Raw genomic sequence first — 13439 nt, forward strand, 5'->3', positions numbered from 1 at the left:
TGAAATTTCCCACTTACGGCCTGTGCAACCGACGGACGATTCCCGTCGTCCTTCTTTGTCCGTCAGTAGAAATCCTAATCGTATGTCCTCCATCCTTCGGCAACGATCTATTGTTTTAATGGGTTATTACACTGTCATATTCGCTTTTCAATAACTTATTGAATGGTTCTGTCGCCTGTCTTGTTGTTACTATCCTGTTCTTACACGTATATATTTGTATAGAAGTGACAGTGCAATAGCTGCAAAATATTCTAGAAACGACATCTGTACTCTCTTTTCTTAACTGTACTCCAAGAAAAGTCAGAGCAAGAGAATTTATTTCAAAGACTTATTTATATACTTCATACTTTATTTATATTTCTGCATTTCAAGTTAAGTAAGTAGCTAGATTTGAATGTTTAATGTATAATTAGAGGATGTTGAACACACAAGTCACTGTGAGTTGAAGAATTATAAAATCTGATATCAGATGACAAGTTTTGTGCTCTTTACTATAAATTAAACAGAACTTGAGTATTGACAGTTTTAATGTTTTAGTTTACTTCTAGAGTAATGAATAATTTTCCAATATTCACTAGGAAGTTAAATATTAGTTCTGCCACATGTCGTTGACTTCTAGATGTTCAATGAATCATTCGTGATTTTTCATGTTGATATTCTTAAGATATATAGATGTGAATAGAAGAATATTTATTGTACGCGACGACCGATAGAGTAGTGGTGGAAAGACGCAATCGTTATTATTTTAAAGGCAATTACAATCACAGAGAACTACAATTTATGATAGAATAAACATTTTAATCATCGGAATGGCAACACATGAGTGGTATCACGGGCGTCACGTGATAAAGTGATATCGTCTCTTCGCTGCAACTCTGTCGGCCTGTTGAATCTAACTGTAATGAATGTTATTTGAATGTTATATTATAAAAGTAGATGTCTTATAAGGTAAAACGTGCTATATTCGTGGGGGAGTATATGATATATATGGAATTAGATAGGAATTTTCAAAATTTTACGATCTCCTTTATGTTAGTTCAAATTTATGATATTTTTATGAGAATTACATATCCATGACTTTATGTTTGTGTAACCAGCAAACTGTAGCTCAAATTTCAATGAATTTATTGATCGAAGACCTCGAAAATAAAGATACAGGTTTTTTAATATTTCGCAAACAATAATAGCAAATATTGTTTGCATTATTAATATGCATTTATTGTTTGGGTACTCAAATTATTTTATTAGTTTAATAATTAAAAGGAAATCCCTTTTAATTGATGCTCTAAATGGATTTTATATCAGAGTATTTTATTTATCCATAGTATTTCTTTAGGCGTATTGGATGTTTAATAACGGCCTGAGATTTTTAAATGTCTATTTAAATTTCTATACATGTTTCGATATTTTCTCGTAGTAAATGTATACATAGGAAATCAAGTAGTAAGAAAAGTTTCGGTGTCTATTATGAGTCGAGCTCATAACAGTAGTGTCTATTTCATGATGTTCCGTGGTTCTATATGCTTGTTGATATAAACATATCTGTGTTAGCTTACCACGATGTTTATTAAATACTCCGTATTTTAAATAGTTCAAGTTGGTGTCAAATGTTCGGACATAGTCGTCCAAGTATTTAGATTCATTTAGTTATTTAGGTCGTTCGACTGAAGAGTTCAAAGAAGTGTGATTTGGTTTAGGTAAGACATGAGTATAGATTAGTATTCTTTTCGTTAAGTATCACAGACTGAAAATTCAATAAAAGGTAACAAACATTGGAGTCGCATATTATTATTATAATTGTATATTTTATATGTAGCAAATGTTATATTTTTTAATCTGTATATCTAAAAGTGTCTATGCACGTAGCGACAATTTGGAATGTTAGTCGGCCAGTTTAATCGTGCCAATGTTGGTATTAAACTCAACTCTACTCAACTCTTACACAACAAATTAAAGTTTTCTTAACACGACCTGATATAATAATTGTTGACATAATCTGAATTGAAATTCGGTACCCACCTGACACGCATGGTTGTGGAATGGATAGAACACACTATTTTAGCCCTGCAAATCGGCCGGACTGATCGGGTGCCAAATCGTGTCTTGCGTAGACCTTTGGACTGATGAATCAGGTTGTAGTTAGTTATCAAATAAATATTTAATTCCTAAATTGTGGTTTTAATTTAGTTCCCTATACGAAATGGTATTGGTAGTCCCTTTGGTAGAACTCGTGTCACCAACAATATATCACATTAATAACGCCACATACATTTTTACTGCCTTATTTTACCGATTTCATTTGAGCCGCATATAAAGAAGCTGCTTTGTTGAAGGTAATCATGTTATAAATTAGGGTTTGTTTTTCGACTCAGTCATTTGTTTTCGAGGTTTATATGCGCCACTAATTTTTATAAAATATCTCTTTTGGCATCTATGTTGGTTTAGATCTCTAAGTCGACACTGGTTACACGTAGTGGCCATTGTAATTGTTTTGATATTGATATTTTAATTGTTGTGGTGCCTAAGAAGAATGTGTAATTTAAATTACATATACATTTTTTTATTACGCCCCTCGGGCAAATGGTTTCTATCAACAATGCTTTTGCTGTTTAACTCCGTCTAAAATCAACAATCCAGTGGGCTTTTAATTACCCTCGGCTTTCTTACTTGGACTTATCTAAATTTCTAGTAAAATGCATTTGATGAAGTTATTAGGAAACAGCGCATTAAAAAAGGGTAAGGTTGTAGCGGTACAAAAATAATAGGGTGATAAAAGTAGACTTTCTCATATAAGGAAAGGAAGAAATATTATAATGCAGTAAAAACAATTTGTTATTGATTCAATATTTTATTTTCATTGCTCCAAAATATACACAATGACAATAATTGTAAATCTGGATATATCCATATTTGCAAAATGTCTTTAAGGTGTTTATTTAAATTTCATAGCTGATTACACGAAGAACATGAATATATATTTGAATACAAATCTCTGTAAGCAGACACACGAGCGGGGTCTCGCGGGGAGACGTGTCTTTTTATCAATCTAGCGCCGAGCTGCGCTCATTCACTACTCACCTACCCTCTACATACATTATAATGTAAAATTATTAAATTCACTTTCTACACTAAATTATATATTTACAAATAAAACTTTAAAGGAACGCTTTGCAAACATCCAACAAACTTGAGATCGTCTTAACGTAAAGATGGTATAAAATTTTTAAAAAGTTAAAGAACGAAAGGCAAACATTATTTTGCTGACGAAATATTTACAAGAATAATAATACAATTTTAAAAAGAAATATTGTTCCAAATCACATTTTACAGTTTTCGAAAATAAATAACAATCGAATTTAGCCTAAAATACTTCTTCTTTGATAAACAAAACAATAAAAAATAATTGCATTCAACAAAGCTACAATAACAAATTTAATATAAATTAATCTTAAAAGAAATGTACAGTTTTTACAAAGCTAAGGGGATCACTTTTATTTTTATCACTGTAATGTATTGTTAACGTCCGTTTGTTACAGATAAAAGACGTTACAGAATAAACATATCATACTCATTATAGTGAATAATTATTTTATGCCTAATAATTATAATTAAGTTGATGTATTGCATTCAATATTTACAATTATCATTCGTACTTTGCAATGTTAAAATCAAAGCCTTCACATGCATCATTCCTCAGTATTTTATGTCTCCGTTATTTAATTAAAATTATCTCATTTTATAAACATTAATCATATTATCGTTTTATATTTTAATAACGAGACAAGGTAACTTTAATATGTAAGATTATGTATTAATTTAAAATTGTGCATAAAATTTGAACCAGCTACAATTATTGCAAAGGCAAGTAGGTGAGGTACGCATTTTTAATATAGTATCATCAATAGATAATCAAAATTCTATGAAGACCTACAATAAATTCCTAAATGTACAATTTCTTACAATTAAGTGGTGTCACGTAATCTGGTCATTGTATTTTATATCCTATACCCTCTCGGGTACATATCACTTAAAATTTAAAAGTCCACAATTAGTCAAATTTCATTGTTTGTAGCTATATACTAAATTTAAACTAGTAGCACTAATCTATATTATGCTCATTAATTTGCACTTTTTAATTATCATGTTCCACTTAAACTCCGATATAAGTAGTTTGATACCTATAATGGGAGTTTTACTACAAATCACAATCGTGTAGAATGTGGAACAAAAAGACATTAGTACCTTATGTACATTTTAGTATAATGTGAAAGTGCACATTCGTGTCCATGATATGGTTGTATCGTTGATAGTACAATTAACCCTTGCATTCCGGTCACCGAATCGTTCCTTCATTCTGGTTCGCTCCGCGCATACATCTATTCTCATGTTAATCAGTTACATCATCATTCTTTGGCATTGTTTAGTGAGCTTGATTCTTTAGGCATTCACTAATTGTTTTCATTTCAAAAACATATCCACCCAGTCCTCCTTCACTACTTGTATTGCACTGTTCAAATAATAATAATATTGTATTGAATCGTTTACTTTGTTTATTCACACAATATGTGTATAATATAATAATAAAATAATAACCTATATATTCGTTAAACGTTATTACTTTTTTGTTAAGTCCCATGGATATTGAATTCACCATGCTGCATTGTCTTACGACTGAGTATTAATACAATAATACAGTTAGATATTTACGCCCTAATCTATTCAGTCAATTGAATCGAATCAAATTAATAGCCTCTCTCGAAATGAAAGCTTTGAACTGTTAGTATCGACTCGATAGGTACCTGGGTAAATGTAAATCAGACTTTAAATATTTTTAGATAGATAATAATAATAATATATACTATATTCGATTCTCGGTAAAAGTTGTGTAACTAACGGTAAACAGCGTTCGTTTCGTAATAGCACAAAAGGAAACTACCTAAAAACAGCACCAGCCGAGCGATAGGCACCGAAACAGATCCCACGTAACCGGTATCGTGACCGGCGAACGTATTTATAAAATATCGTCCTTTCAAGGCGGTGTGCGGCTTCACAGCATCGGTAATATCGGTCGCGCATCTCGAGCCGGTGCCAGACATAGCTTACAAGTATATCGACTATGCTTGGAGTATGTGTTCTAAGTTTCTTTCAAACATACGAATGGGTGCGTAGCGTGCTCCATTTTTCAAAGTAAAACATATCTGGCAGGTACTGTTTCGATTGCGCCAACAAATAGGGGTTCCACCTTTGGAACTATGTCTGGCTCCATGGTTAGACGGAGTGCGAGGGGTCGTGTCAGACGTGGGACTCGAGCGGCGGGCGCGGCGGCGGCACGAGCGGCGCGGGCCACACGCCGGCCGCCGCCACGCACGCCGACAGGTCGGGCGACGACGTGCGCGTGTGCCGCGCGCTCCACCCGTCCTTGTCGAAGTCCTTGGTGCCGCCCACAGTGTGCCGCCGCTTGATGCCGCGCTCCGGCATGCCGTTCTTGCGCTTCAGCTTCGTCGAGCGCCACGCGCCGCTCTCCCGTCGTCTCACGCCGTTCCACTCGCCCTTTTCGAATTTGCTCAGTCGCTCGTTCTTGTTCAGCGACTCGGATCTTTGCAGCCGCTCGACCCGGCAGTTGAGGCTCTCGGAGCGAAGCACTCTCGCCTCGCCGCGCTCGCCGTCCCTGTTCAGCGACTCGGACCGCTTCAGTTTCGCGCAGTCGTCGCTCCTGTCGCCGGGCGCCGGCTCGTTCTCGAGGGCGGCGCTGTTTCTCTTCCCGCACTCCGGGTTGGACGGTCGCAGACCGTAGCCCGGGTACAGCACCCGCTCGATGGTCTTGTCGTTGTCGGGCATCGGCTCCCCGCTGGAGGTCTGCGACCTCGTGTCCACGTCCTTCTCGTCGTCGTTCCTCGTCTCGTCGTGACTAGTCTTTTTTGGAATGATGCAGTTCTCCTTCTCGGAGTCGTCGGTGTCGTCGCGCGCGGAGGGCGGGCGGCGGTCGCGGCGCGGCCAGGCGCGCGCGTCGGGCTCGTCGGCGCTGCTGGAGGACGAGTGGCGCACGTCGCGCGCCAGCCACGCCGCCTTCAGCTCGTGCGCGCGCGCTCCGGGCGACACGCGCTCGTGGCGCTCGTCGTGCTCGTCGCGCTCGTGCAGACTGCTCTCGGACGGCGAGCTGCCGGTCGACTTCCCCTCCTCGGTTTCGTCCTGGCACTCGTCAGCGTACGGAATGCTGCCGTCGTCGAGCGGCGACGAGTTGTTAAGCGTGCGCAGTTTCTGGTCGAAGGTGCTGGTCAGAGATGACACCAAGTCCCCTGGTCCTATAACAAAGAACGTTACTATTAAGACGCGACGATCGTTCAGCGAGTGTTAAACACGAATACTCAAGCGTGTTAATTGTTTTGCGTCGTTAGATGAATATTGACAATCGATGAATTTAATGGTATGTACAGTAGGCGATGAGGTCGAGTCGAGCCTACTATATGATGCACGAGCAAATAAGCCGTGCTGTCAGCAGTCGCTCAAAGCGTTAGTCGTTGGGAACTGCTGTATTTGTTCACATCTATTTTTATAACTACATCCCATGAGTAAAATTTAAAGGTTAGTCCTTTTGTCAAATGTGTTAAACAGTCACTATCTCATTAATAATAAAAAAAACCGAAGCCTAAACTGTATCATATGTTTTTATTTAATTTCATTCTATGTATTAAATGATTGATATTAGACAAATACTATAAAAAATATTTGACTTGTGATAAAATATGTTTGCTTGTTTGTCGTTTCTACTGTTAATTCCCCAATAGTGCAGGTTAGGACAAGTCAAATTGTAACACATGTAAACAAATAAAGCGGCCTTGTTAACGGAGCCGTTGCGTACACGCACACACTTGCAAAACGCACGCTCTCATTCCTATACCTTTTATGTGGACAAAAGAAAGGGATTGCTGTGCCTATTCTCTGACGTCAGAACCGGACACCTAGTGGAGCAAATAAGTAGACAGCTTTTTAAAATACACACTATTTGTCTATGACTCAAGGAAATGTAAAAGAAATCTTATCTGGAATTTGGCCAGCTTGATATGGCTTTCCAAGTAGTTATTTATATTTCCAAAGAAAATTACAAGATAGACGTAACAACTATAACTTACCATCAATCGAGAAGTTGTTAAGCGCATGTGTATGCCGCGAGAGCTCTTGGCGACCGCGGCCCAGCGCTGTCATTGTTTCAATTTCATTTCTGTAAATAAATATATAATGATTAGTACTAATGTTATAGAGAAATCGACAAAATATAAATCAATAAGATGATAGAATAGATAGATACATAATAGAAACAATTACACTTTCTTTACATCGCGGTTTGACGTGGAAATTATATTTATCACCTTGCAATTTTACAACACTAATACTTTTTTGCCATTCTTTATTACTTAAGATACAAAGTTACAAAATTAATTTTAAGAAGTAAAATATAATTGTAAAACTTACTTATTGACTCCATCATGTCTGACGAATCTTTCAGGCAGTCCGTCGTAATCTGCGAGGGACGTGGTGAGGTGCGCGGGGGGCGATGTAAGGGGAGAGTTGGGAGGCGATCCTCCCGGCGATGCCTCTACTCTTTTGTCTGATTCCATCCATTTTTTATCTGTAGATGGTTTCGACCGTGGTTTCCGCTGGATTTTACGATTTGCCGCCGATATTATTGACGAAACTATGTCGCGGGTTGAGACATCTTTGCCTGTGGAATAGATATTATATAGTAGTGGAGAATTCGTGCATGGCATCTTATATTAACTAAGTATGTTCAAAAATGGTGCAAATAGTAGGAAGGACATTTTTAATATCGATCAAACTACATTATAATAACCACATTACATTAGATTTACACAAGAGCCTTGAACACGACCACAACTGTTTTGACACCTAATAATAGAGTGCGCACTTCACAAAAGAGGAATAAAAATTTAGGTAATATGGAATACACCACCGGGAATGTCAATTAGGAAAGTCAATTTAGATTATTATATATATTATTAAAAAACTGTATTAAATTAATACCTTCGATCTTCTTGACATTGTGTATGAGCAGGTCACGTGATGGTGCCGGCGCGGGGGACAGTTCCTCAGCGGTGGGCGGAGGGTCCACAGGAGGTTCACCTTCCTCCTCCTCGAAGTACCAATCGTACTAAAAACATGAAACAAAATGTAATAACAAATGCTTACTAATATTCTGATCAATTATAAAAGACTATGAACTGAAGTTTGTGGGGATAGAATCGTGTAAGAGAGAGATATAAACTTACATGTGTTAGAAATGATTCGATGATGCGACATTGGCTGGACATGTCGTTGACCATAGCGAGCATGTCGTCGCTGGCGCCGCGCACCAATGTCGGCCCAAACACTATGGCCAAGTTTCTCGCCTCCATTTTGTTATACGGGGAGTGTTCCACAACTCTCCGCAAATGCTGTATCAGGTACTTGAGTGTTTCGTAGTGAGCTTCAGGCAGCGCGTGTACAAGCCGGCGAAGCTCTCGTGCTCTCTCCGGCGACCGGTCGGCGGCTGCAATTTAAATTTAGAATTCATCACACGACCGGAACACAACATATTCATAGATTTTTTATGTCTTCCTGTAACCAAGAATATTTGTATGACAACATGGTCGATAAAACTTGCAAATATTATAGATTTCGGAAGCGACATTAGTAGTATTAATAACAAGGCATTGAATATTTTTATGTTGTTTATCAAATATATTATTACTGATTAGTTGTGTCTGTTTGTATACATTAATATAATCAATTAACTGGAAAAATATGTATGTAATAATATTAATGTAATAATTGTATAATGACAACAAAGAAAAACATAATATAGGATTTGTGGGACAACATATTAATCTATTACGAACAGATTAACAATAATAGATAATATTAATTATCAAAACTATGTATTTACTTCTTACACATACTGATTTGTCACTTTGAGACATTAACTTCCATCACGTTACCAGTATGCACTTGTAATAGTATTTTTTAAATGACGACTATCTCAAATGAATCCATTATCCTGTTTTAATTTAAAACAAACCATTTATTGAATACAAGAGCAATTCAATGTCTATATCAGTCAGAAGCAAATGATCCTTCGAGTCGGATATTACTAACCGATGAAAGAAGCGTAGAGGTCAGCGGTGAGTAGTGGGTCAGGCAGCCGCCGCAGGTAGGCCTTGAGCAGGCTGGAGGCCACGTGGACATCGGCCCAGCGGGCGTCGTCGTGCGGCGGGGGCTCCCCGCGGTCCAGGGCCGCCGCCAGCGCCGTCACGCCGGCCGCGTTGCCCGGCACACGGTACACGCCCACTGTCCGCAGACCGTATGCCTGCAATTTAATACACAACTTATTTCTATGCACAGAAAGCCTAATTTACATAAACAATTCACATTAAATTACACAATTATATGCGTTACATTGATATGTACATTTTATATTTGTAATTCATATATTTATTACATGGTCATGTTCGATGAGAATTTACGACAATGTTAGGATGAGAATAAGAGTCACGAGTTGAGTCTATTTTAAAAGTTCTTTTATCATTTGAAACATATATCATTACATCGACGCCAATTCTGAGCTGATGTCATTCTCCAAATTTCGTCATTATGGAGGCAAGTCAATATAACAAACAAAATTAAATGATTAATTTATCAATAATATTTTTTTAACTGATAGTTAAATCATAATCATATGATTACAAAATCTGAATAATTTTGATATTAGGAATATATAATATTTTATATAAAACGTATTTACGTTTTATTTAAATTTATATAAATTATAACCTAGTTATATCATGCAGTACTGTCTGGTTGATATGAATGGCATTCTATATAGTTATATTGTTTTCTATATATATGAGAATTTTTTAAATTGGTAAAGTAGTTTATCCTTTACAAATAAACAATTAAAACCTCTATTTAAAATTAGTTATATAGACAAAACAATATATTGTAGATTATTGTACCTCGACAGCATGTGCTGGTAGAGTGACCGCGCGAGGTACGAGGGGGTGCTCCGAATCAGTAGGACACCGTTCCAGAGGAGCCCCGAGCCAGCCCGTGGAGGCAGTCGCCGGAGCCGACGCACTCGTCCCTCCGTGCATGCGTCGCAACTGTTTCGCCATTCGTCCCTTCCACGTCTTGTTCTTGGGAGATGACGGGAGAGTAGGAGTAGGTGGCCCTGAAATAAATATGAAAATATTGTTTTATGAATATTTCAAATAATTTTAAAGATGCTAATTTTTGTTTCAAAATATTAAGGGGACCGACAAGAGGGCTTTGATCTCTCTTGTATACGCGAAATATTAAAAGAATAATTTAATAGTATTAACGAAGGTACGTTGGAAAAAATACGTTAATTTAAGGTAAAGAATAAGGAGAGTCGTATATAATAATGATCTCACTGGTAATCACAAACTATATTGAAGGCAAAGCCGTCGTATCAAAGAATACTAGTTAATAATTATTAATAGTTTATTTATTAAAAGTCTCACATATTATAAACGAGTTGATACATAATAATTTCTTCATTATATTTATAGAATGTTCCTAAAACCCTCCGCACTAGTTTTAAGACGGTTGATAATTTATATTTCGTATTCCCTTTTGGCAACAGTACATTATTTGGCAAATGTGAAATATCAACAACAGTTTTGGACTTTAACTATAGGCACTCGTATGAAGCGTGAAAGACAAAAACAGTGTAGGTTTACAGTATTTGTATATGTACACATTACGCCAATAACCATCACGTTTATTGTGTATGTACTATCAGCTGGCATTTATGTAATTACGAAGTCCGCGTTTTTCTGGACGTGTTTAGAAAAAAATGGACTTAGTCATTTGTATCTGATGTAGAGTATTTAAAAAAAAAACTACAGTTCGATTCCGTTTTTGAACTGTAAAATATTGTTCGATCCGAGTACTGTTTATAATTTAGACTATTTACACATGCAGAAGAATGGGTACATACGTTTATATAAAATAGAAAATATTTAAGAAAATAGCCTTTAAAACAGACCGTATATATTTTTATAATTATATATTAGAATTCTTTATTTTTTACGTGTGATTTAATAAGGTACCTGTATTATAATATATGGGTACATACCAGTGGGAGATCTATTTCTGCCGATCTTTTTGCTTCGCTGTGGTGGCAGTGGCGAGGGACAGTCGGCGGGCACTGCGACAGGAGCTGGTGTCGGCGGAGGGCCGACCTGCGCTTGTACAGAATCTGCCGGTGGCGGCTCCGCTGTGTGCCTTCTCAAAGCGGCTAGCCATCTTTGTGCATCCGCAGCGCCTTCGGCCTTTAAAACAGAATGCTCAAATTAGTATTCAAACTCATGAATTAAAACACGACCTATCATTTTTTTAACTACTTTTACGACTTTTGATAATTAACAACTAACCTTATTTAGTATATTCATTAAGGTTGACATTATTCAAATAGCTACAATTATTATAATGTGATATTGTATGACATAAACTTTTATTTTTATTCTTCTCATAGTCTTGAGTTCTTCTATATTATATTAATCTATTAACACTGTATACAGTAACGGAGTGGTACTTCATAATCACTCAGTTCTTGGTATTGCTATAAATTAGGTTATACATGGTTAAAGTTTGCTGGTGGCACAATTACTAATATTTGTTGAATAAATAATAAGGGTTTTGTAATTACAATTACAAAGGAAATAAATAAAAAAGATAAACAAATAATTATACCTACGGCATTAAACTTGCCAATTAAACATATTTATAATATTGCAATAAAGAATAAATAAATAAATATTCTTCACACATGTATGTTTTTTTAAGTTTCTGAAATCAAATCTCAAAATAAACAACTTCAGGGTGTAGTTAAGAGATTAGTTGCTGTCATGAAATGGATTAGTCAATAATGCATTTTGTATTTGTTTTAGTAATAATAAGGATAACTTCTATAATGTATATTAGAGCTGAACGCAAAGACAGAAGTGATTATAAAATGAAGAAGTGAATATATAATGTTCAATTTTCTCATTGTAGCTTGAGCAGTTTTCTAGTGTGTACTAAGTAATAGAGTTGTACTGGTACTATTAAAGAGTCTTGTCCATACCTGCAGGAGGAATTCGTCGGTGGCGGTAGTCACCCTGACCACATGTTTCCTCTTGGTGTAGTCGTCTGCCAACACCACGGCTAACGAATGGCGGACATCGAGAGCATCCCGGGATCCGTTCTGCGCGTCCGTACCGGAACCGGTTACAGCGCCAGGGCTCTGTAACAAACAAAAGTCATTTTAATACATGGCACGAACAAAACATCAATTCTAACAAGGATAAAAAAGATAGTTCAACGTTACAGACGAATGATCTGAAAAGGTCTACTTGGTTGTGGGTGGAGTACTTCCGGCATCATAGAAACTCTGTGACATACATGATTTTATGAAATATCTAAACGCTTAAGGGCCATACCTGGGTAGCCAATCATTTCGTCTTACACTTCTAAATATAACAGAACAGAAGAAGTAATGGGTAATCTGGGTGTTTGCTGGTAGAATAAATCAGTAATTTTTATACAAATGTATAAATAATATATAAACGATATACAGGAATATTCAGGATTTTTTTTTCTGAGTGTAAAAATGCTGTTTGTTTTTATAAACAATAAAATAAAGCGGCCACCCATGTAAATGTAAATAATGACGATGAATACCACTAATACCTAGTTGGTATATCTTACTTCAATACAAAACTTAGATCAATAGTTGACATACTTATCTACAGAGATAATAATACCTGAGCGTCTGATAAGCTAAACACTAATTAAAAATAAGACAAATATATATGATACGAGTCAATACGAAAAATTTGTGATAATGTCTTTAGAAACTTAGCTCGCAATTTACTGTATATTTAGAAATATTAAAAATCCTATTGATTTAATTTATAATAGGTAATTGTTAAATTAAGAGAACATCATCAAGAAGAACCTAGTTTACAAAACTTCAACTCTAATACTCTTAAATCTCTCGAAATCGCGGAAATATACAACATGTAGGTTAGGTATCGTTTTAGAAACAAACTCAGTTGGCTGACTTTAACACATGCGCTTAACTTTAATGACCAATCATCTAACGCTAACGCTGTATTGAGACGTGAAAACGGAACATGCTTCGCTCGTGTGCAAATTAATGCAATTATCGGAACAATTTCGAAACCAGTGTCGGACAAATCGTGTGAACCAAACGACACTGCTCACGGAACTAGCATAAAACGGCGGTTAGCTTTCACCCCCTAATTATAGGTATTACTTACCTCTAAAAAAGAATAGACGTGAATCAGACATGTGCTTAAAATGTTGCTTGTGCTGTTGTTGCTCTTATATGTGAGGCATAAGCATTAATCAAACGAGTC

At 36.5% G+C, this 13439-nt stretch overlaps 1 protein-coding gene across 4 annotated transcripts in view; it reads right to left on the reverse strand.

The window, feature by feature from the left end:
* Positions 1-2922: 2922 nt before the first annotated feature.
* LOC131845111 (rho GTPase-activating protein 23) overlaps positions 2923-13439 on the reverse strand; it is a 282188-nt gene continuing 271671 nt past the window's right edge. For all 4 annotated transcript variants that reach the window (XM_059194147.1, XM_059194146.1, XM_059194149.1 and 1 more), the window contains exons 15-23: positions 12143-12301; positions 11153-11348; positions 10008-10222; positions 9151-9361; positions 8286-8545; positions 8041-8167; positions 7471-7720; positions 7131-7219; positions 2923-6302 (exon numbers count right to left, since the gene is read on the reverse strand). In XM_059194147.1, coding sequence (XP_059050130.1) covers positions 5293-6302; positions 7131-7219; positions 7471-7720; positions 8041-8167; positions 8286-8545; positions 9151-9361; positions 10008-10222; positions 11153-11348; positions 12143-12301 — 2517 coding nt within the window. In that variant the 3' untranslated portion in view covers positions 2923-5292. The remainder of the gene's footprint in view (positions 6303-7130; positions 7220-7470; positions 7721-8040; positions 8168-8285; positions 8546-9150; positions 9362-10007; positions 10223-11152; positions 11349-12142; positions 12302-13439) is intronic.

This window comes from Achroia grisella, unplaced genomic scaffold (genome assembly GCF_030625045.1).
Source record: "Achroia grisella isolate CSIRO2021 unplaced genomic scaffold, CSIRO_AGI_Agris_v1 utg452, whole genome shotgun sequence".
NCBI classification, from domain to species: domain Eukaryota; kingdom Metazoa; phylum Arthropoda; class Insecta; order Lepidoptera; family Pyralidae; genus Achroia; species Achroia grisella.